The sequence below is a fragment of the Buteo buteo genome, chromosome 17 (genome assembly GCF_964188355.1).
Source record: "Buteo buteo chromosome 17, bButBut1.hap1.1, whole genome shotgun sequence".
Lineage (NCBI taxonomy): Eukaryota > Metazoa > Chordata > Aves > Accipitriformes > Accipitridae > Buteo > Buteo buteo.
The window spans coordinates 28,142,223-28,166,497 of record NC_134187.1 but is presented as its reverse complement, the minus strand read 5'-3'; the positions used below and the strand labels follow the sequence as shown (position 1 = coordinate 28,166,497).

Below are 24,275 nucleotides of genomic sequence, written 5' to 3'. Positions count from 1 at the left end.
ACAGAGACCAAAGAGGGTTCTTGTTTCAGCAAAGCTGCTCAAATTTCTTGCTGTTGCTACTGATTCAAAGGTTGGATGAATTTGCTTCTGCCTTTTCTGCTGCTTCTGAGCTAAAAAGTCTCCAAAGACCCATCGTCCAATGCTAGACCGCAGAGGTCTAGCATCTTTAGCTCGTTCCAGGTAGGGAGAGAAGAAATGGGCAGAGCAGGAAGGGAAAGAGCCCGTCTAGTGGCAGACTTTGAAAATATCCCTTGCGTTGGGCATGGCTGGATGAGATTAATGTCTTTAGAACCTGCGTGGGTTTGTTTGGTAATTGGTATCTGCTTTTGACATGAAAAAAACATTGTAGTAACTATCACACACACACACACAGAATAATGAGCAAGTGAAAAAGCTTAAATGACAATCTTGGCTCAAAGAGTATTTCCTTGTTTAATGTATTGCACTCAGGTTAATTACCAGTTCAAATATTTACTGTAAAGTGTGTTCTTTCAGTTGATTGCTGCGTCTGTGCCTTCTCTTCTGCCTCGTACTGCAGGGACATGCTGTGGAGATGACTTTCTTGGAGATTACTTTCTCTCTGTTCCTGTAAGAGTCCCACCTCTTCCTCCTCTTCCCACATCCTTGTCTTGGTGTATTTAGTGCAGAGAGATGCTTTATGAGAAGGTGAGTTGCCCTTTCTAGTCTATAAATTAAGTTCAGAATGAGTGGGTCAGTGTGATAAGGCTGTCTTTTTTGAAGACAAATTTATGGCAGAAGCATTCCACCCTGGACAGGGTTGCTGAAATGGAAAATGCTGGTTACAAAGGGTGGTGACATATTTGCAGGAGGTTGCCCGACACAGGAGTAGAGTCATCCCTGTCTTCATTCCCACAGGAGTAGAGTCATTCCCTGTTGCTCTTTCTGCAACACACCCAAGACATGCTTAGTTTTTGGAGGGGGAAAACCCTCTGAGTTGCCCATCTGGCTCCATGGATGATGGAGGAGACCTGGACCATGCACTTCGTCTAGATGGCTTTGCTTCTTCCCACTTTCTTCTTCATCTCCTTGACTGTCATAGGCTTTGGCTTGGAGTGCTTATATTGGTCAGGCAAAACATCAAAACCAAAACATCCCATAGAATAAAATTACTGGAATGGTATTTTAAAATTATTAATATTTTTTACTGAAAGAACTGAATGGAAACATTTCTCAATTATCAAACAGTTTTCTCTGGTTACTTTTAACTGACAGAAAATCCAGTTCCCCAACTTAAAACAATTGTTTGTTTAAGATAATTTTTATTAGAAAGAAGAGCAAAAAAATAATCAAAACAATCCTCAAGATTTAAAAATAAAAAAAGTGGGAAGGAAAAATAGCAATCACTTACCAGGAAATGTTCCTGATCTTGTCATATAAGCTTTAATGAATAGTTTGAAAACCATTTGAGATGAACCTTTTCCTTTTGCTACTGTGACAAAATCTTAAGCGCTAGCCCATTCAGCTGTAGCTATAGAGAAAAAATAAATGCAGCCTTCATTTTCCTCTTTGGTTTGCTAAAATTATAGCTAAGAATATTTGGGTGTTGGCTCAAACATGAGGAGGAAAGCAGCTGCCCTTGTTTTGGAAGAGGTAGTATCATCTTCCTTTCTTCTCTCTATTATTCAGTCCACTAAAAGATAATTATTCTCCCACTGAAATTAGGCAGTCGCCTACTGCTTCCTCGGTTGGGATGGGAGAAGTCACCCTTGCTAATGTCAGGAAGCTATTTTAGACTCCTGTCTGCAGTTCACCCCCGAAGCAAGAGAATGAGGCACCACCACTGACAGCCCAGGCTTGTGTCTTCTCTTACACGGGGACACCTTGGTCCTGACTTTAATGGTCAGGAGGGGAAAGCTCTGGAAAACCTGGGGCTTGCTGGGCTTTCACCCCTCCGAGGCTGGGAACATCATGCAAAGCCAGTTCCTGTTTCTACGGACCATGGAGGGAGAGCGAGCAAGGGCAAGACCAACTGGTGGAGTCAACCACCAGCAGCTGGTGAGGACTAACCCCAGGTCATGTCACAAAGCTGTGACTTTCTCCACCTCCTCTTTCTCAAGCAACCATCTTTTTTAGCAACAGCAAAACGTGGCCTCTGAAACAAAGCCAAGCCGAGTTGTTCTGGCTATGGATTGAGAAGGGACGGCCATGCCTCCTCATAGCCACAAGGAAGACCCAAACTTGGAGCCACAGCGGTTCCCGGAGAGCCGTCCTGCGCGCACCGCCTGGCCGTGGCCCACAGTGATATCTCGAAACTGCGCAGGGATCTGGCGACATTCAGGCAATTAACTGGAGCCACCTAATATCTCAGCAGGGTCTCTAAGGACTGGGCTTGCCGCCTTTCCAAATGACACCTGCAAGCGGTGAGTGCATTAAGCTCAGATACAACGTTACCCACCTAGGTGGGCTCCATCTTATCTAATTGTAGCCACTTACAAGATATATAAACTGCTGAACTGGGTTTTCTCGTTTGAGAGAGGGGCTCAGGTGGAGGACTGTCCACCTCACCTAACCAGTCTCTGACACGCAGATGGTCAAAGTTAGATGAAACAGTTTCTACTCTCAGCATAGAAATGACATCTCATGCCCTTCCCCAGAGGTGCTTATCTTCTTCCTTGCATCAGTCTTTAATATTCACTTTTTTTCTTAGGTTGCAATTAGAATTTTGCCCTGTGAGAGCGGGGAGATGAGTGGTGCCGTGTGACCTGTAATACTTCATGTGCTGGAGACAGGAAGACATTCACTCTGGTAATAACGTCTGCGAATCCAGCGGATGACAGGCAGGGTGTATTCGTCTGAGTACATGCAGGCGTCTCGCATGGTGATGTCTCTATTTGCGCTAATACCCCTGCCCGAGGCTGCCTGCAGAGCCAGGAGAGATCTAATTGATGCAGTCAGTAGAGTCTAGAGCTTGATGCATTTCATGCTAAATTAGGCACCTGTGTTTGGTCAGATGAATAACCCCATGGAAATGTTGGTTTCTCTCCACGAAATGAGCCCCCAGCAACCAGCTCACTTGTTGAGCTCGACATGGGAGACTTCAAAACTGAGACAAAGTCGATCCCACCCCGTTACGGGCAAGAGATCTCACAACATATCTCTTTGCCTTTTAAGTCGTATGGGATAAATGTCACACTTTGTCAGCCCTAACACCACTGAAGCAAAAGTTTTTATGTCTGAAATACGTATGACTCTGGCAGTGCACGGGCCTGATCACAAGCCTGTTGAGCCCAGGTCAGCGTTGGCTTCTGTGTTCATTCAGATCTTCTGTGTTCATTCAACCGCTGTGACATGGAAGGATTGAACAAATACGTTGTTCTGAGGTTGCGGCAGTGAATGAAGCTACAGGATGGCAAACCTGTCATAAAGGACATCTTACAGTGCTCAGAATTATTTTGGAGGTTTCTTTGACATCAGTTGCTACTTAGGCTATAAAATATCTTACAGGTGGTGTGATATAAGGAGGTAAATAAAATAGAATAAACACCATTGGACTCTCCCGGCATCTAAGTGCCACTGTGATCCAAACTGCCTAAAAGGAATCAAAATATGTTTGATTCTTTCTTCCCCCCATAAACTGAGAAAGGGTACTTCTTCACCCATTTTGTAATTTCTTTAAATACCATCTACGGAAAAATGCAGAGACGAAACATGTACTTTCAATGCAGTTTATTGAAGGCGCAGTGGAAAGCTGGGAAGTCTGAGCAGTCAATGAAAGAAGCTCCGTTCATGTGAGTATAAGATGTCAGCTCAGAAGATTTATGCACCAATAACTTCCCTTGACATTTTGGGGGTAGGGATGGGGGGTGAGCTCTTCTAAAAATCAGCACGCTTTGAACTAGCCACCCCTAACATGCAGAAGCAAATGAAAGTACTACGTATTCATCTGTAAGCAAATTCCACAAAAAGCCTATGGCTGCAGTGTAACTAGCAGGTGCTTTGAAAGTTGAAATTACCTTGTTTAAAATTTAAGCTTAATTTTGCAGCTCAGGGTTTCTTCTTTGACAAAAAAAAAAAAGCGGGGGGGGGAGAGGGGTGTGTTCTCCCAGTGCCTCCTGGGAAAGTTAAATCATCACTCTCTTTTCTGAAATGCTTTGGGAGGAGCTGGAAGAACGGCTTGTGTCTTGTAAGGAAGTCTTGTAAGGAAGAACATTGTGTCTTGCAAGGAAGAACATCGTTAATGAATCTGCTCATTATGGGAAAAGCCAGCGAAGGCAGCGCAACAAGCAAACCCTTAAAGCTGTGATAATCTAGCCAGTATAAACTCAGAGAAATAATACTGTGTTGAGCACCTGCTGGAGAAGCTTGCTAGATGTGTCTTTAGGGTTGGGGACTCTGAAAACATAACTTGGTGGGGTATATATCTGATGCTAATAAACGTGGGAATGGGCTCGGTGACAAATATTGCTACCAGTGGGCAGAGAAACTATCCTGCATCATCTCAGTGTTAGGAACTGCGTGTCTCGGTGTTGCTCTCCAACGTGGCTGGCTGCGCCACCTCCCCGGCTGACAGCCCCTATGGGACAACGCAGGGGTCTCTGACCACCCCGAAGTTCCCCACCACGCCGTTGTTGCACCCCACGACTTCAGGGCTGTTTGCAACGACAACCGGAGAGCCCCCCAGCTGCCTGATGACGCAGCCTTGGTTTCCGAAGCTGACCACCCCACCGGCTTGGCAAGGCCCCATCCTAGCATTCAAGCCCCCATTTCCCGTGCTGATGACGGTGCGGGCTGGGTACCCCCCGCTCCGGGAACTGAATCCCCCATTTTTGCAGTTGACCCCTCCGGCTTGGCAATACACCTCTGGGACACACTGCTTGGCCACCGAGCTAATGACTCTCTTGGGGTGGATCCCAGCGCTCCGGGAGCTGAATCCTCCATTCTGGGAGCTGTGTCGTCCGGATCGTCTCCCCAGGGAGCCGTAGCCACACACAGCCCCGTTTGCAGCCAGCATCCCGCAGTCATCGGGGATATTGTAGCCACTGCTGACCACAGCTGCAAGACAGCCCATGGGATTAATTATTCAGAGAGGAAAACTGGAAGACTCTCACAAGGCAAGTTGCTTCATGAGTGACAGAACCGACCAAACCTGATTTCCTCTAGATTTATCCAACATATTTGAGCCCCTGCTCCTTCCAACTCCTCCCCCATGTCCCAACACGTCCCCTCACAGTTTCTCCCAGTTCCCACACGGCTCATCTGGCTGGTGGCATATTCTTTCCCAGGTTCAATGCACATCAGTGCATTGCCTGGCAGGTTCACCAGGGCAGCTCACTGTTGCCTCCAAGAGTAGAAAAGGGTCATGAATTTGACCTTCTCCCCCTCCATCCAAAAGCCAAATTTTTTGAAATTCAGGGGTATTTGAGATTTCTGGGACTAAACCTTCAACATCAGCCTGGTCTGAAATGGAAAAGGAGGCAGAAGCAGAGGGGGCTGGGGCAGACAGATAATGCTACTCCATAAACTGTCTTTCCTAAAATGAGAAACCCTCATGGCTGTAAATCTTCAGGTTACTTACACACGCTCACCGGGTTCCCCACACATATCCTGTTAGGGGAGATAAGAGAAATGCACGTTATCCTCTTAACCAGTTGCATGCACATCTAGAAACCTGACGTTACTCATAACTTCCAGCTGTACAACCAGCCCACTTAATCCCTTGTTTTAACAAGTCTGACTATCCCTAGGACAGGAATTGTTTTTGCTGGCAAAAGGGTGGCCTGTATGGCCTCCAGCCATCTCTCCAGCCCCAGTTTCTGTGAGCCTGAAAGGATCCTGGAGCTGAAAAATTCACTTGGGAGCTGGAATCGTTCCGGACTCTGATATACAGGAGAAAAGGGACAAGGTCTCTGTCACCCACCTGCTCTCTTCACCCTCCAGTAGAGTCTTATATGTTGCTATCTCGATATCCAGGGCCAGCTTGACATTCAGCAGCTCCTGGTAATCCCGCAGCATGCAAGCCAGCTCATCCTTGGCCTTCTGGAGGGCATTCTGTAGCTCAACGTGCTTCTCCCGGGCATCTTTGAGAGCACAGTCTCCACGCTGCTCAACGTCACAAATGGAGGTTTGCAGGCAGGAGACCTGTCAGAGGGGAGGATAACAGTGCACGTGTCTTCAAGGCTTCATTTCCTAATTCCTGGACATTCTGGTTTTGGGTTAATCTGCTCTTCCAATTGCAAGCAGAGAAAAAAACCTCCAGCTTCCCTTCTCTCTATCCACTTTTCAACAAGACACTTTCCAACTACAGCCTAGGGCAGGTCTTAAGACTACTAAAGGCCAATGCGTCATCTTCCCCCATATCTGAGCTGTCCTCCAAGACATTGCCCTTTCTGGAAACATCACCTCTGGGCCTCTCCTACCTGCTTCTTCACGTTCTCCAGTTCACACTGCAGCTTCTGTATCATCCGGGTTAGCTCTGAAATCTCACACTTGTTGTTTTGCAGATCATCGCAATACTTGCCTCTCTTATCCTGAAGCTCCTGAAACTGGAACCAAGAAACAAGACAATCATCGGTTTTGACCTGCAGCCTCTTAAGTTGCCAGGCAGACAGCCAGGTTGCTTCTTACTCACCCTGGTTTGGTAGAAAGCATCAACTTCTTCTTTGCTCTTCTGAGCTATTTCTTGGTACCAGCATTCAACGTTCTTGATGATGCTTTCCATGTCCAGGTCTCGGTTGTTGTCCATTTTCACGATGACTGAAGTGTCGCATAGCTGGCGATCTACCTGAGCTCGTTCCTACAGGTCGGGGAACGGCTTAGTCAGCTGTTAGAAATTCTCAGACTTTACAGTGAAGGAAGGGCTGGGACAAAGAGCCACGCTGCTCAGCTGATGGATATAACAAGTCAAGAAATGTCCCTCGGGTTGGCTCAGCAGAAAATCCTCCCTGCTGGATGAGTTGCCACATGTCAGCTGCTGACCTACATGCTGACCTGCAGCAATTCTGTCCACATCAAGGACAAGGGATTTGAGTGACTTAACCCTTGGTATCCTGTCATCTTCGGCTGCTTTACTGATGTTAATGACAGGATTAAGCTGGGAGTTTCTTTAGCTCTAATCAGACAACTGCAATCCGGAGTAACTAGACAGACGCATCTCTTTTCTCCGGGGTAGAGTTAGGACACAGCCAATTCATACCTGGAGCTGCATTAAGAAAGGGGGAACCACCCTATTTCCAGCATAATCATGTTAATATTGTATCAACCTTATACTTCCATGCTTCCAAGTATTCAGGGCTTGGGATGAGACATGCCAAAGAGGGGTTTCAAGCTGTAGAAATTTGGAGCACCTGAAGGATGAGACAGCACCACCAAACTCCTGGGACAGACCAGAGAAACTCACCTCCTCAAACACACATTTCAGCAACTCCAACTGCCTTCTTAACAGATCCACCTTCACCTCCAGCTCCTCCTTGTTCAAAAAGATGCAGTCTGCATCCTGAAAGAGAGGAGATACGTTCCAGCCCAATCTCGCTGAAAACATTGGAGAAACACACAGAAGACAGAGGTAGCGCCAATAAAACAGAGACATGTTTCAACAAGATTTCAAGAGCAGAAAGGTGTGAGAGGGTGAGTCAAGATGCCCTGGTGTCTCCTAAAGGAAAACAAAACCATTCCAACGTGACTTACAGGGATTAGTTTATTTATTACTTAGGACCTAGCTACAAACTCAGAATTGACTAATGAGTATTTAAACATAATTTTTTAATATTGTTCAAATGATTTCTGCTTTTCTGATGTCCAAGTATAAAGTATGTGAAGACAGAGTCAGAAAATAACCAGCGTCTTAGACACCAGGTATTCCGGTGTGACCTCTCCCACTCTGTCCCCCTGCCACAAATGCACCCTCCCATTATGCTTCAAGAATGTGCTTGGGGTAACAAAACTATTCTGTAGTGCTGATGATGTAAGCTTTGAGGATACATTATTTTTACTTTCTACTTGCATTTGCCTCTTTTTCTAACCCTGTGCCTCTTTACAGGCCTCCCTCCTTCTGCATGTTCTAATGCTTTTGCCAGGTATTTCCTAATAATGCACTTTTTCAACCAAGCTTTACACCAAATAAAACTATTATAGGTATAATGATTCATGTATTTTGAGCTTCTCACCTTTTTGAGTGCCACAAACTCATTCTCCACAGTTGTACGCCTGTTGATTTCCTCTTCATATCTGTTGGAAAAGGAGAAAAGGGCTGAGGCAAGCAATGCTATCAGACACACAGACATTAACCATCAGGTATAAATAACAACCTTCGCTTGCTCAGAGACTGCCATCAGGCACTGTAAGATCAGTGTCTGGAGACCAAACATTAGACCATCCCAAGATCAGAAGCTTCTTCATGAACAACAACATTAACAATGCAAAGAGTTTGCAAGTGAGACAGAAGAATGTGACATCCCCAAAGGGGATGTGCCACATGTCTGGAAGATGTTGCCTGAGATGAACCAGAGGAGAAGTGAAATGCCAAGAGCTAGAGGAGACCTGAAGGTCCTTACTTGCACTTGAACTCCTCCACCAGCTGGCTTGTGGCACATTCTTCGCTGCCCAGTTTTTGCTTTTCACATAGCAAGCAGTCCAGGCGCTTCCGCAGGTCGCAGATGTAATTCTCAAAGTAGAGTTCAAGGTTTTTCCCTTTCTTTGGTAGGACGTACTGTTGCAGGAGGCCCCACTTGGTCTCCAGCACTTTGTTCTGCTGCTCCAGGAATCGGACCTGCAGGCCATAAAATAGCAATTCTTCAAATAAAGAGATGAACGCAATAATTCAACATCTGGCTTAACTGTCTGCTCTCACTGTGAAACTGCAGGTGGAGGAATAGGATTTTCAGGAAGTGAGAGGTGATATGCCACGATGATCATAAAATTATCTGCCCTTATTTAGAAATCTAAAAGTCACATGTCTAAATTATTTAGAAATCTAAAAGTCACATGTCTAAATCTGCCTTTCTCACCAATGAATAGAAATAAGGCTCCTCTGGACGGTGCCTCTCGTGTATTTTAGGATGAGATTGAGTCCCCAGAGGGTGGAACCTGTTTGTCTCTGTTTTTTCTACGAAGGGATCCTAAGGTGACAACTCAGATATCTATGGTTTAGGTGCCTGAATCAAGATTAACCTCCTTTGCCTTCAGAAATGTTTTTTGGAACAGTCACTATATTTAAAGACAAAAGGGGGGAAAGGGTCTAATGGAGGACGGAAAGATGACCCCGTCAGGGCTGTAACTTCTAGCTGAGCTAGAACAAGGCTGCCAGGAGAAATCCAGCCTTGAACCGAGGCTGTCCAGAGAGGATGCACCTGCAAGAAAGTCCAGTGCTACCGTGGCCACGATACAAACACCAGCAAATACGAGGACTGGCATGTGGCTGAAATGAGCCCTTCCCCAGTACTGAAGATCCCAGTCCGAACCAACATGGGTCTGTGGGAATCTGGACCCTTGCTTGGACCTAGTGATTCATGGCATCAGCTGGACTGGGGTTTTGGAGGGCTTTCGTTGTGTTTTATTTTTCTCAAAGAAGCACAAGTACAGAGCAGGTTTGCACTCACCTTGTCGATGAAGCAGGCGAATTGAGTGTTGAGCGTCTTGATCTGTTCCTTCTCCTGACAGCGTATTTCATGCTCCAGCGGGTCGACCCCAACACAGAGGGGCTTCAGGAGCCGTTCGTCGATGCAGATACCTTGGATGCCATCAGCTTTGCGATCAGGGTAACCTCTCACAATACTATATCCCCTGGGGCCACAAAGGCCAACCCTTCCTCCAACACTACCGTAGCCTACACCTCCAAAGCCGAACTCTCCAAGACATCCAGTACCGCAGACTCCATTCACGTAGGAAATTCTCCTGTTTCCACCCAGGTTGCAGACACTCCTGCTGCTATAGGCACCAGCTCCGCATCGGACAGGTTGGCAGGCAGAGGCAGCGTAGCTTCGACCACAAATCTCCGAAGCTGAACTGAAGCCTCTTCGTCCCAGGACAGATCTCACCGTAGGCGCCTGTCTGCTCATCGTGGCTTATTTGAAGGTGGAGTATGAAAGTTTAGGGGAAGCTCTTCTGCAGGAGAGGAACAGAGATCCCGCTGAAGTGACACAGTGATGCTACCCCTTATATATATTTGAGGAGCTGGCCTTGATAGGATCAGGACATTAATTTAAAGCGCTTAAGGGTTTGGTTTGCCTGGCAGCAATAAATGCTCCTCAAAATGCAAAACAGCCCAGCAAATACTAACTACTGAGGAAATAAAAAGGAATCTAAAAGTGCTCTGTTTGCAAGTTAGCTTAGAATATATTACGGTTTGAAGTGTTCCCCTAACTTACGCTAATTATAGTTTAGCAAACATTTTTGAAGAAACTCTTTGTGATTTGTTTGCAGTGTGTCGTTTGGGGTTTTGTGTCTCATGGGTTTTTGTGTATGATGGCATGTTTTGCAGACTTGCACTTTGTGGGGGTAATTTCACAATCTTTGGGTGCGGAAAAGTAACCAAAAAAAAAAAGTTAATCATGGAAAAACACTGTGGAAGTTGTGTTGTGATGGATGGATCATTTCTGTACCTGAAACACCAGCAAATTCACTGAGTTATGGGTCTGGATTCAACTGCAAGGACTCAAAACGCCCCCCAAAAACATTGCAACGCTGACCTTCTTTTACCACCATGAAACACCACCGAAACAGAGCAGGTTGCGTCCAGGAACTGTGGCATATTCCAGTTTGCTTACCAGATTTATGTTCTGTGCAGTCAGCAACATTTTCACTTGAGTAATGCTGCAAATTCCTAACCTGAAGTCCATTTGGACACAGTTAAATCTTTGGCTTTCGCTATATTGGACCCTTTACCAAGCTGGATGTCAGCGACCTTTTTGATCCATCTTCTGGTAGTCTCTACAGGGAACAAAAAAAAGAACAGTAGCACGTTTCAGCCGGGTGAGATCCATCTCATTCAAGAAGCGACAGCTAAAAGCTGGGTGACTGCCAGACACGTCCGTGACACTCCATGGAGGTACAGCTCCAAGAGAAACAGCCTCTGGGTCTGTGCTTAGGGGAACTGGGGTGATTCACTCTCTGCAGGCATTGGTCTTTCTCCATCAACAGAGGAAGTCTTAATGAGTGGATTAGACTGGACACCAGAGAAGGCTTTGACTCACATCGGCAAGATGAATCTCTCTCTCTCTCTCTCCTAATCACCAGCCCAAGGAGGTGAGAGAGTGAACCTAGCTGCCAACCATCTCAGGGCCTTCTCCAAACTGACATTTGGAAAGTCAAAACAATAGGCTTCTTTCAGCTCTTTGAGAGTAAAGTGTTTGGGAGAAAAAGAGACATTATAGTGCAAACAACTAAATGCCCTCAGCCTTTCCTGACTGAAGGGGAGCGATGCCTGGAGAAGTCTGCGTGTTATACGTACGACATGATGGTATCTGGAAACACCCGGTAGCTGTGTTCCCTCATTCTCATTAACCCCCTCCAAAAACATTTACCAAGAGTTAGGACCAGGCACTGCAAATCACAAAATCAGTGCTAAAGCCCCTTAAAACATTAAACCTTCTAATACCAAGTTCTTAAAAAGAAGACATGCACACTGAAACCATAGGCTGTGACTACAGCACTGAGATTCACGAGGCTATTAATTGAACATGTAATTGCAACTTATGTGAGTTTGAGGGGCTGGTGGTATAAATTAGTTGCCTAAACAGATACTTTTGCTCTATACAAATGGGATAGTTCAACATATTTACAGCATGACTTTTGGATTACACCTTTGTTTATAGTATTTTAGGCTCACAGTTCATACTGGGTTGCCAGCACAATTGGTAATATCAGTTAAAACAAATATTAGAGACTTCAAGCTAAAGCTTGTCACTTCCCACATCCTTTAAGTTCTGAAACAAGATTTATCAGAAGTGAAATGCATATTTGAATCCAAACAAGAGTACAAAAGGCAATTGTTACAAGCTTTGTATAGGAAAACTGCATCCTGGACCAGAATTCAGACTGAAGGCTGGTGTGCCACTGCTCCCTTTCTGCACCCCATTATACACGTCGGCTGTGTGGGAGACACCTGGAACGTAGCACAGACTTCAATTAAACGTCTGTGAACCAACCGTGCTGCAGCAGCCCCAGTCCCAAAACACCTCACCAGAGTGACCGGCTTCCTGATAGGTAAGAGATTTGGGACATAAGTTGCCCAGTGTTGGGTAAAATTTCTGTGTTAGCCAAATCCCTGTTGCTGCTCCTGAATCCCAGTGTGAAGGCAGCTGTGCAGAAGGTTCACTTAATGTCTTTTAGGTCTTTCCAAGGAACAACAAGTGTTTTGCCTGTTGGTACATAAGACCTCAAGAATTGACAATTTGTTATTGTGAGTATGGACGTGGGAAATGGGAGAGTACTCTGAAGAAAAATTGCATCTTTTTGACTCAAAAAAAAAGGAGGGGAAGGACTGAGGGAGCAAAAAAGGAAAATATTTTGATGAGGGGTTGGATGAGTCATTATGACAACTTGCAATCTCTCCCTTTGTCAGCATTCGTCTCCCTGAATGTGCTGCTGAAAATGGAATTCATTATAAGAACATGTGAAGTTCACTAATTTGTTTTTTGCCTCTGGAGATGAATCTGAACTAGCTTTTAAAATATGTTTTATGCGATAGTCTCAAAGAGCCATGCTCCATCTCTGTAATTATCCACAGCCATAGAAAACTCACTGCATTCAGATACGACAATGGCAATAACCTACCTATGCTAACACCATTTGATGGATGTAAGATTGGGTCGTAATATGTATTTTATACACATGGTTTCCTGGACTGTATAGACTCTTGTCCACGACATCCATGACATGTTAAAGAATTTATTTGATTAATGCAGCCTCATTGCCTTGTATCCTAATGCCAAAGTTGTCCAAAGGAATTCAATCTGGTAATGTATTTTTTCTTCTCATTAGCCTACATCTGCTCTATGTTAGAAGACGAGGCTGGGATTTTCCAAGGGTGTTCCTCATAAAATTCATCAAACACTGGGCCAGGGTACACCTTCTTCCCTCCTTCAGTCATCAAACTAGGCTTGTATTCTAATTTCATCTTTGAGACTCCCTCTATGGCTAATGGAAAGAGATAGGCATCTCCAGACGGTGATTCATTGCATCCTAAAATAGGCAGCTAAGACAGGTGGGAGGAATCCACCTCTGGAGGTACTTACCTCTATTCTTATTGACTACCAGAGGCAGTCTAGACAACCAGACAACTAGACCAGGCGCCCCATTTCTGGATGGTTAAAGTTAGGTCAAATTAGTCCCACCCTTTGGGCGCCAAATTTCTTTAGCACCTTTGAAGTCTTAATGAGAGTACACAACATCACACGCTCTCTAGATTTGCTCAGTTCCTGATGTATGCATATATCATATCTCTGTGCAGTGATTAGCGCCTGTAAAGCTGAGGCTTGCAACAAAGCAAAGGATTGTTTTGATCTTTTTCATGTTGATGTCTTCCTCCCACAGAACTGCACAGTGGAAATGAATGTGGGATGTATGGGAATCCGGGCCCCTGAATGGGATGGCATCACACTGCCTGTTAAAGCAAAAAGATCAGAAAAGGAAAAAAAATATTGCAGCTGTTATTTGGTTACAGCAACTTCCCTATAAATCTACAGAAGCTCTTATCCCTTCCAGCTGAAGCTGTTTTCTTGGGTGGAAGATGTTCTCTGAGCCATACAGAAGTAAGGAATTGCCCATGGAAGGTGGGTCAGGTCCTCCTGGGAAGCATATTCAGCCAGCAGGAGATAAGCTCTTCCTTTTGTTATGCTAAAGCCTTAGTGCCCAAGCCCATGTTTTATTTGGTTTGTGCAGCTTTGTGATGTACTGCTGAATTTCTGATTAAATGCCTGGCTGATTCATGAAGCGCTGATGTTCAGAGAGGCTGGTCACAGGTTTAAAGTAAAGCACTTGCTAAATTAACTTAACAGATCTTGAAATGGGGTGGGAGGGGGATTTGGGGAGTGAGAAAGCAACCCTAATTCTGCATCATTTCCCTGACTTACTCTTCTGTTGCATAAAAAGTGACAGGATCATCTATTTTCAATGGGAACACCATAACCTTTATGAGATACTTAAACCCCTTTTGATGAATATTTATGGCTGCTCGATTGTTCTTTTCTTCTCAAATCTTTCTTGTGGTTTTCTTCATTAAAGATTGTGCCTGTTTTCTTTTTTGTTCCTCTCATTTGATTGGGAAATAGCTTCCTATCACATGAGAATTATGGGGGGAGAGAAAGGTCTTCCAGTTCTGAATCACGATTATTTCGTCAGATAGGAAAGACCTTCCCTCTGGATTGTCCCTTTTGTAAAACACGTATCTGTCCAACTTGCCTCTATATGGTTCACTTCTTTGTTCTGCTCATTGGCTTTCATCAGTTTAATCGCAAAACACTTTAGTCCTTGGTGGTTGATTTATGTTACTAATTTGTTGGCTTCTTTTTTTAATCTGCTTGAATGTACAATAAAATATCTCCCTTTGATCTGTTTTGAAATGCTAAACTGGTTGTTGTAGGATTTCTAAAATGATGTTGAAGAAAAGCAGCCAAGCACATTCCTGAGTTTTTTCCCTATAATGACCCTATTGCAGCAGATTTTGAAGAGGTATAAAATGTGTTTTGTCGTCACACCTCTGTGGTAGACAAGCTATAAAAATGCAAAGAGACTGAGATGACTTCTCTATGAATCTTAAAACAGCCATTGAATAACATTGGGTAGGAGCCCAATTTGGTGCAAATCAGCATAAATAAGCTGATTTTAAAAGGCTTCCATAATTTACACCAACCAAAGACTGGATCTACATGACAATCTCTGGGCAGCCCTGCCACTTCTGCTTAATTGTTAAGGCTTCTAATGAGCAGATATGTCTTGACCAATTTAGGAATGGGGTATTTCTGTATTCTTGGCAAACACTAAAAACCAAGTGGCAACACGTTCGTTCTCCATGAGATTTATTGGAAAAAGAGAAAAAGTTTAAAGCTCTTGAGTCATCAAGATAGAAGTGAGGGTGCTATAATTTATGCAAACATCAGGACACTAAGCAAGGAAGCTAATAGGAGCACAAGCGACGTAATTACTCTTTGCTGACTACAGAAGGTGAAATGTGTTTTTTTTAATTGAGATTTCCTTTATGACTCGCCTGCCTGCATATGGATGACCAAACGGCTCCAAGTCAGCGAACAAAGAACATCACTGGAGTCGTGGCCCTCCTCGCCATGACCCTGTGTGTCTCAGCACTACAACTCCACTGACTTGCCTAAAATTACGTCAGATAGACTTTGATGAAATGGTGAGTCCTAGAGAGCTCATTTCCAGAAACTCTTCCCAGAGCACTCTAGGGAAAGGATTCTGAATTAAATGTCACAACTTGTTTCACACATAGCAAAGGCTTAATCAGGAAAAAAAAGAAGGCTGGTAGGAAGCAGAAACTGAGTGATAATAAGATAAGTGCCCCAACACAACCCCCAGCCCTTTAAAGAAACAGCAGAAATCAGAAGGAAGATGTTTTAAGTGTCCCTTTTTTTTATGTGATCCCAGTGGAGTTTCTCTGATGTGGTTTCATGAGGCTACAATGTTCTTGTATCCAGGATGCCTCTTCCTTGTATGTAAGGTGGAATTGAGGACATTTTAACCACTGAAAGTAGAGCAAGGCTTTCATTTTTCTACTTTAGTTCTTATGTCCTGGTTCTCCTGACTCTCACAGCTGAACTTTAGATCCGGGTGGCCCTGGGGCGTGGAGGTCCAGCTGAAATCCTCACCCCTTGGCCAACACATCCCTTGTGGGTGAGCTGAGTTTCCCATGCTCTTTGCAGCTCTGCAGCTCTCTCCGCAGCTCCCTGCAGTCCTACTGCACAGCCCACCAGTGCCCAGAGGGGCTGAGCTCTGGCACGAATGGCCCCCACCTCTGGCCCTAAATTCTTCACTCCTAGGGGTGCAGCTGGGACCACCAGAGATAGACTGCTCGCCTACAGAGCTGCCAACGCTTCTGGAGGTGAATCCTCTGTGGCAGGCACTAGCATCTTTGGGTAGGGATGATCTACCAGCACTACAGGAGGACTTGCATCTTCTGGCCTCTCTACCAGATCCACATCCCAGGTCGGCTTCGCAGCCAGAGATGTTGCTGCAAGGGCTGGTGATCACTGTCATGGGAAAACACAGGTGGAATCGCCCATGGGGAGGATTCAGCCTTCCTCCTCCCCCTGCAAACCAGAACTAGACTGTTGAATGTTGTAAGGAAAACAGAAAACCTGGAGCTTACTTACACACTCTCACAGGGCTCCCAAGGTGTATCCTGAAGGACATGGTCACAGGGTTATCCGTCACATAACTAGCATTTCTAGCCTTTTCCAGCCTCCTTGTCTCTGCCGAAGAGTCCCAAGGACTGAACGCTGCCCACACGTGGTTGTAGTGGTACCCACCTGCTCTCGTCACCCTCCAGTAGAGTCTTATATGTTGCTATCTCGATATCCAGGGCCAGCTTGACATTCAGCAGCTCCTGGTAATCCCGCAGCATGAAACCCAACTCATCCCTGGCCTTCTGGAGGGCACCCTGCAGCTCAACGTGCTTCTCCTGGATGCATTTGAGGGCACAGTCCCTGCGCTGCTCAGTCTCACAAACTGATGTTTGCAGAGAGGACACCTGCCAGGGGAGACACAAGAAGTCATTACTTTCCCTGCCCTCTTTCTTGCCATCCTTATCCTTGAAAGAGAAATTCCCACTTTTTTTGAGAGTCGAAAATTGGGAAGTATTGCGGTTCTTTTTAGGAAAGCCAAATGTTTCCAAAATCAAATATCAGTTCTGAAGTACTACAGAAAGGCTGGACATGTCCCTGTACTGCCAGACTGTGTTTAAGTCTTGTTTCAAGGGTACCAATACCCTGTTCTAATTGGAACTAATAATTAAGGTTTTCCATTACTTCCCGTTATAAATTATATAATGAATTAGATGGTCTGAAAATTATACCAGTTTCCATGGGTGCTGAATTACTGGTGAGTCATAATTCTACCCTACTTATTGGATGCTTTGAACCTGTGTCAGAAGCATTGCCTCCTGCCAGAATTCTTGCTGGAGCAATTTTAGCAATTTTCCGAGTGGCTGTAGCTAATCCAATGATCCAATTTCCTGCAATTAGTTCTTTGCAATAATCAAAATGATCCAACAGTAAATAGGCCAGCAGATAATCCTTATTCCCCGCTCAGCACTGGTAAGATCTTCTCTAGACCAGTGGAACCGGTGTGAGGCAATGCTCCTTATAAAGATGAAAGAAATGCCACAGAGATGTAGAAAACATGACTTGGAATCTTACACCTAGGATCCAGTGAGTAAATATGATCCACCATACCTGCTTCTTCACTTTTTCAAGGTCACACTGCCTTCTCTGGATCACAAAACTCAGCTCTTCAGTCTCTTGCTGGTGGGACTTCATTTCATTGCAATCTCTCCCCTTTGCCTCCTCCAGCTCTTGGAACTGATAGTAAGAAAAGAGAGACCTGGCAATTAATGTTGGTAGTGTACCTAGTATAGAAGCCTTGCTTCTCTTTCCAGAGTCAATTAAACTAGGTTTAGAAAAGTCTCACGACTTTACAGCTCCTGAGACTTTCAGCAGCAAGTGGAGCTTTCCTCCTGCAGTTTTCACTGTTCAACTCACCTACAACCTCCCACCTACAGCCTTCCCAGCATGACTGAGTCTTGTCCCATTGCGTTGTATCTGGTCTGGGGATGCTCTCCTGACTTTGAGACTTACAGATTGTAGCAGAATGGACAATTAGGTCCAGAAGTTATACAGTGAAGACAGAAAGAAAAAATCACCGCCTTTGCACTACTTTTGACAGTGAGAGAATTAAGGATATGTCACTGGATGCTACAACTTACGCTGGTTCTGCACAGAGCATCCAACACTGCTTTGCTTTTCTGAGCTATGTCCTCATACCAACACTCAGCACTCCTGAGGACGCCCTCCATGTCCAGGCCTCGGCTGTTGTCCATTTTCACAATGGCAGAGGTGTCACAAGGACTTCTCACCAGCTCAGCGGTTTCCTAGAAGCCATGTGTGAGCGGCAGTAAGGTGTCAGTATGTCTCTGTCCCTGGATTTCTTATCTCACACTCCAGTGGAAGTAAAACCACCACTGAGAGTCTGACCTGAGCCACAGCCCAGGAGTGGAGACTAGATTTGGTCACACATGCAGCTGGAGGGTTTGGGGTTTTTCAGATTGCAAAATCTTCCTTATCTGGGATTCTTATTGCCTCCCAAAGAGAGCCAGATGGATTGGTTTAATCAGGCCTAAATCAAGAAGCAGCTGGTAGGAATAGCTGCCATCAAGCAAGGTTGGGACAGGAGCATCCATACCTGAGCAGAAACACATTTCAGGAACTCTATCTCCTGCTTTAGGGTTTCCACCTTTGCTTCCAGCTCTGCCTTGGCCAGATAGACAGAGTCCACATCCTAAAAGAGTTTCCAGACAGTTAGAAGTCAAAATGGTACCTACACAGAGACCTAAGGCTATGTAATTATATTTTTAGGGTAGGAAATTTTGTTTAGGAAAAGTCATTGGGAAGCTCAGATTTCCCCTGAACAGCAACAGCTGAGGGGGTCCCAAAAGCGTATACAACATTGCTGAGTTCTTGCTTGAAAGGCATCATGACTTGGGCATTAGGACTAGAAAGCTGTCAGTTTAGAATGAAATGTCCTTTCTGTGCTAAAGGGCAGAGGTGTAATGCTCTCTGGCAACACTCTCTGACATGTTTTTCTGTATCCATACTTGTCCAATGACTTTTAACATTCTCAAGACCTGACCCTTGCCTTGCAAGGAGCAGATCAGAGGAAAGTCCTTGGATCTCTGCATCCAACCCTTCCATTCATACCAATTCCTTACCTTCTTCAATAACACAAACTCATTCTCAGCAGCCATGCGTCTGCTCACTTCCTGCTTGTATCTGTTGGGGAAGAGAAAAGACTGGTTACTGGGTCATTCTGAGACTGGAGACCTCATTTGTCTGAGTATTTAGGGGTCAGGGATCTTTTGGATCTCAGCTTCTTGGACCTCAGAGAGAAGTCTATTGATACGGACAAAAATTCAAGTCCCATTAGACAAGCTGTTGGAGCTCACTGCCCTGCGGACGGTTTCTGCTCACTCACTTGCACCTGAACTCTTCAACAAGCTTCTCTGTGTCGCTCAGCTCAGGTTCCATCTGCCCCTGCTCATCCAGCAGCGAGTCCAGCCACCTCTGCAGGCTGCAAATGAAGTTGTTGAAGACGTGCTTGGTGTTCTTCTGGGATGGCAGAACCTGCTTTTGCAGTAGGTCCCATCTGGTGGCCAGCACCCTGTTCTGCTGCTCCAGATGCTGTACCTGCATTCAGAAAGCAAAGCCACCTTCTTCAGGCACGTGCTTAGCTGCATTGTATGGGGACCAAATGAATGGGGGGGACACCAAGGCTTCTTCTGAGTCAGTGTTTCAGGGGTTCATTGTGGTTTGAAGGGGGTGAGAAGACAAAAGGGGGGCGTTGCAGTCTTCCTAATCCTATAATCCTAGAGCAAACTAGGCATGCTGCTCTCCCATTCTCCCAGGAAGCCCTAGACAGTACAGCCTTTGTGGCAGCTACAGAAACCATGGAATATTTAAATAAATCTGCATATCAAATGGCTGATAGTGGAAACCACGTTTACCGATAGGACACAATGCAACTCTATGAGGTCTGGCTGCACAGAGAGAAGTCAACAGTGCAGAAGCTCAGTAAGATACCTTGGAGGAACAGCTCCCTTTCACTATGAATAATAAAAACAGACGCAGCTTATCAAAGCACATAAGCACATAAACCGGATTAAAATAACATTATCAGCTAGATCTGCATTTGCAGTTCATAGTACTGGAGTCACACATGCTAAAACCAGCATACAGCTCAGGTAATAGGATGAGAGGAGAGGAATCAAAGACCTGAGCACAAAAAGGTTTCCTTCACACTTAAACCTCATCGTTCCTTTAAGTCTTGTCTCAACTCTCACCTTGTCAATCAAAGAGGCAAACTGGTTATTGAGGGTCTTCATCTGCTCTCTGTCCTGCTTTCGGATGTGCTGGATTTCAGGGTCGACCTTCACATCAAGAGGCTGCAGCAGGCTTTCACTGACGTGCACCTCACAAATACCTTCACTTTTGCAGCTCCTGCTGTGGAAGCTTAACCTGTGACTCCCACCTTCACTGTTGGTAGGGATGCCCCTGCACCTCCAGCCTCCACAGACCCTCTGTGCGAGGCTTCGGTCAGAAGAAAGCCATTTGCACCTATCTGTGTTTTGGAGGCTTTGGCTGCTGTGTCTCCAGGCTTCATAAGTTCTTCCAAATAGCACAGCAGAGGGGAAAACACCGCTTCGGCGCTGGCTCGTGCCACTCGCAGCAGAAGATGTTGAGAAGAACTTTCTTCCATGAAAAGACCTTCCAGCTGACAGCTGCTGGCTCATGCTGGCGGTCGTGATGGAGGAGAGGATGCTGGAGGACAGCGGAGCATGCAAGTCAAAAAGGGGCCCCTCTGCTCCGCCAGCCCTGGGTGCCTCCTTTATACACATCTCAGAAGTGGGGCTTGGTTGATGCAGGTGGATAATTTGGGGTTTTCTTGGGGTTTGCCTTAGCTGGCAAGGTTAAAATAGGTAGGTTTAAATATGCAAAACAATGCATAACACAGAACATTTGTGAAATCCTATGGAATTTTACTGGTTTTAAATTGCTTTGTTTGCATATAGAGCTTGGAGGATCCCTTGGGCTGGGTTTTGTAAGGATTCTTCTTTTGTTTTAGTTTGTCCTCCTTCCTTACATGAATTACAGTTTAGCAAATGGCCTTAAGAGTATCTCCCTCTGTCAAGGACAATCTGTAAAGGAGTGTTCTGTTGAACAGCAAATGATAAGTGATTTTTGCAGTATCTGTTCTTTTTGTAGTCACTCCCTTCACATAGGGTGGTATAAGTCCATGAGGCACAGCCAAAGGCAGCCCAGTACTTGGAAGCTGGGAACCATAGTGTGGGCCAGACACACAAATTTCCTTGTGGTGGTACAAGAGTGCAAAATACTTCTTTTTTATAAATAGCCCTCCACACACCATCCCCTGTTAAAGACCATAACTGACTGAGCAGGACCTATCTCTACTAACTTTTGATGCTAGGTCTGCTGAGAGACAGGCATGTCTGAGAGATTGCTCTCCAGAGAGCCTTTATCTTCTTCACTGAGTCCAAGAAAGTCTAAAATGACCAGCTCAGACTTGGATGCTCAACTTTTAGAGGAATAAATTACTGTATCGGTATCATCTCGTTAAGTTTTTGGCTTTGGTTGTATAGAACACGTTGAAAAATGGCGCTCGTGTGGAGAAGACAATAAATAGCTTAGAAAATAGGAAGCTCAGCCACAAGGCTGTTAGCTGGATGCTTGTTAATCATTTAATTGGAAACTGCAGTAGACTTGGCCTTGGTGGGCAGACTATGAATGCACCAGCAACCAGTATCCTGCAAAAATACCTTATTAATACAGCTGCTGTATGGTTACTCTCTGTTACTATCCTTTATATTTGAGTTTGTAATTAAAACCCTTGGAATACCTCAAGGCAAATAAAAAAGATTTATTAGAATTGCTTGACAGATGGGCAAGAAAAGGCTGATAAGTTTAATATATTTGCTGAGAGCCTCACAATACCTCAGAGGTGGAGCCAAGATTACATCTCTGTCCTTGCGGCTTCTTGCCAAAGTCTCTTTCAAAACAGAAAGGTGAAGGGTTTCATTTCAGATGATTTGAAAGAAATGGTTTTCCCCTGCTAATATGCCATACTAAACCTTAACTCTTTCAACAGGCTCAAACCTTGGTCAGTGTTTTTTTGGCAATTAAACATTTAAGCATTTCAAATTCCTAACAAATGGGATAGTATTTCACATGGTCATGTATTTCCTTGGTTTTGAAGGGATTTTTTAATATTTTTTTTCTCTCCCTGGGCTCATTGGAGGGCTTTTTCTCCACCTTTCGCAAGGAGGCTGATGAAAACCAAAACTGGTTACCAGCAACCTTGCTGGTATTCTGTCTCCAAGAGTGGCTGATGCCAAAAGTTTTCTTGTACCTCATTATTTGCAAATGTTCTTCACTGGAACAGCTTGCCCTTAGCCCAGCAAGAGAGATAATTGATGGTATGAAGTAGCTGGAAAGACAACTAGCTTAATTGCAGGTTCTTGACAGCTCTATCAGTTACACCTACACACAGAAGAGCAGAAATGATTGAAGTCCTGGGTGTCTCGGCTGCTTAAATACAGGCAGAGTCCGTGGCAATCCCATCTGGAAGAGCAGGATTGGAGCCCAGGAGGAGGGCTCTTGGCCTGGAGCTGCTCCGACTCGGTCTTCATTTTGTGCTTCCAGTTTGTCTCTCCTTGGTCTCCCACTGAATCCCCCCCCGCTGCATCTGCGTGGGCCCGGTGACGAGGTACCACGATGCTCGATGGTTCTCCCGCACCTTCTGAGCAGGGGTGGGTGAGCTCAGAGCACTCTGCCTGGCCCTGCTGCCAGCAAGGGGATTTTGACTCCTTTCAAGCAAGAGTTAGCTCAGAGGTTTTGTTTCCTTGCTGTGGCTAGAGCCTACAGGGTGATGGGTGGTTTCAAAAGTTTTCCTCCCATAGATACACTTTGATAAGCAAAACTTCTGAACCTGGGTTTTCACACCCCCAGACATAGCGAAACGTTCATCCGTCCAGATCAGTCTCACCTCTGACTCTGAGTCTACGTGTCCCCTGATGACTCTGAGTCCCCAAAAGGCATATGATGCCACCTGGTGCAACCCTTGGGCTGTTCTCACCTGCCCAGCTCGGGCCGTAGTTTAGAGGAACACAAGGTCAGCTCTGCCTTTCTCTCCCAACCTCATCTCATCCCGCCTGCTGCAGGAGACAAAGTTTTTGTGTGTCATTTGACAGCAGTCTCCAGGTTTAAAAGACAGAACTTCTCCACTTGCTTCCATCCAGTTGATGGAACTCATGTATTCATGCCGGAGCAGTTGTGTTTGCTGCAGCTCCCTTTCAGGAGAGGGAGGGTTGTACGTGTATGTGGGCACCAGGGGAGTAGCTCCCAGGGTAATCACAGCTCATTAATTTACTTCTAACCACCAGGAATTTTGGAAAGAGGCCCAGCAATGAAGATAAGAGGCCCACAGTTTTCATGGTGCTACAATGTAGCCCTGACTAATTTCACAGCTTTTTGCCAGAGCAAATCAGGAGGGAACTTCTTGTTCTGGCCACATCTGTACAGCAAAGAGGGCTCAAGCCCAAAACTCCAGCAGTCAGAGAGAGACTGGGAAAGCCAGCACAATGACCAGCTCTACACCACTACAGTACAACTTCTTTCTCCCACTAGGTGGTGGTATCTAATGCATCGTGAACTTCCCTGTCCACACGGGTTCTTGGATGGGTTCTTGGTGGCGACATGAGCCTGTTCACACCTAGTTCAACGTTCAGAAACCTCTCAGGGTCCCACTAGCAAGAGCTAGCTCACAGCTGTAGAGGGCAATATTTAGAAGCCAGGACAGCACGGGAACAACAAGGTCCTCAGTCCTTGCAAGAAGGTGAGATTTCATATGGATTTGTACTCCAAGGTTGACTATGAGCCAGGGATGTTTTGTAAAATATGTGTGCATCCAGTAATGAACCTCTGGCAGAAGAACAACCCTGAGACAGAGACTTACCACCAGCTTTACGGACAACTGACCTACTGTCATGTTCTTCATCACCTTGGTGTCCTCCCCTCATACCTAAAATCTTGCTCATCATATCAATACTCTTTGGAGGCTCAAGCTGTGCCTAGGCACAGGGTGTCAGTAGACACCTTCTTTCAGTGTTACATCCTGAGCATGTTTACAATGTTGTGGTGACTGATAATACGTGCCCCAGTACATTAACTGACATTAATCTGAAGGCCCCACCTTATGTTCTTCTTCTCATGACTTCAGCTCAGCCCCTGAACCTCAAAACTAAAAATGTCTCTGGGCACAGCCTTAGACAGTCTATTTTGTGGCATTTTCCATCAAAAATGCATGGGCAATATCTAATTGACAATAGCAACTTAGTGTTGAGTCAACAAGAAATCAGCAGCGGATATGTCCCCATGCTCCCCATGTTGACCTCTTTTAGCCACTTTCCACACTTTGCATGTGCTGTGGTGGTAGAAAGAAAATCATCTGCTTGATCATCTCAGCTCAAATCTGTATGGTCCAAAGACCTGAAACTCAGCCTCGGTCTTAACAGAGCT

General features: G+C 45.3%; 2 protein-coding genes across 2 annotated transcripts; both read right to left on the bottom strand.

Annotated features, from left to right (window-relative positions):
* Positions 1-3,672: 3,672 nt before the first annotated feature.
* On the bottom strand, positions 3,673-10,114 carry LOC142040945 (keratin, type II cytoskeletal 4-like). The gene is made up of 9 exons (XM_075049388.1): positions 9,555-10,114; positions 8,511-8,725; positions 8,124-8,184; positions 7,358-7,453; positions 6,590-6,754; positions 6,378-6,503; positions 5,879-6,099; positions 5,537-5,565; positions 3,673-5,013 (listed from the first exon to the last, which is right to left on the bottom strand). The coding sequence occupies exons 1-9, from the start codon at positions 10,011-10,013 to the stop codon at positions 4,535-4,537; spliced, it is 1,851 nt and encodes a 616-aa protein (XP_074905489.1). The 5' UTR covers positions 10,014-10,114; the 3' UTR covers positions 3,673-4,534.
* A 707-nt stretch (positions 10,115-10,821) lies between these two features.
* Positions 10,822-23,794, bottom strand: LOC142041203 (keratin, type II cytoskeletal 7-like). The gene is given in 12 exon segments (XM_075049860.1): positions 10,822-10,884; positions 15,991-16,160; positions 16,284-16,312; positions 16,440-16,660; positions 17,364-17,489; positions 17,894-18,058; positions 18,370-18,465; positions 18,896-18,956; positions 19,159-19,370; positions 20,024-20,533; positions 20,535-20,578; positions 23,713-23,794. Coding segments are annotated over 12 exon segments (1,779 nt in total).
* Between the last annotated feature and the right edge of the window lie 481 nt (positions 23,795-24,275).

Excerpts from the sequence above, each read along its gene's own strand:
- LOC142040945 (XM_075049388.1), bottom strand. The coding sequence starts at position 10,013 with ATGAGCAGACAGGCGCCTACGGTGAGATCTGTCCTGGGACGAAGAGGC. Across the intron at positions 6,755-7,357 it reads TGAAATGTGTGTTTGAGGAG|GAACGAGCTCAGGTAGATCG; the intron begins GTGAGTTTCTCT and ends CCCGACCTGTAG. Across the intron at positions 5,014-5,536 it reads GGGGAACCCGGTGAGCGTGT|CTGTGGTCAGCAGTGGCTAC; the intron begins GTAAGTAACCTG and ends GCTGTCTTGCAG.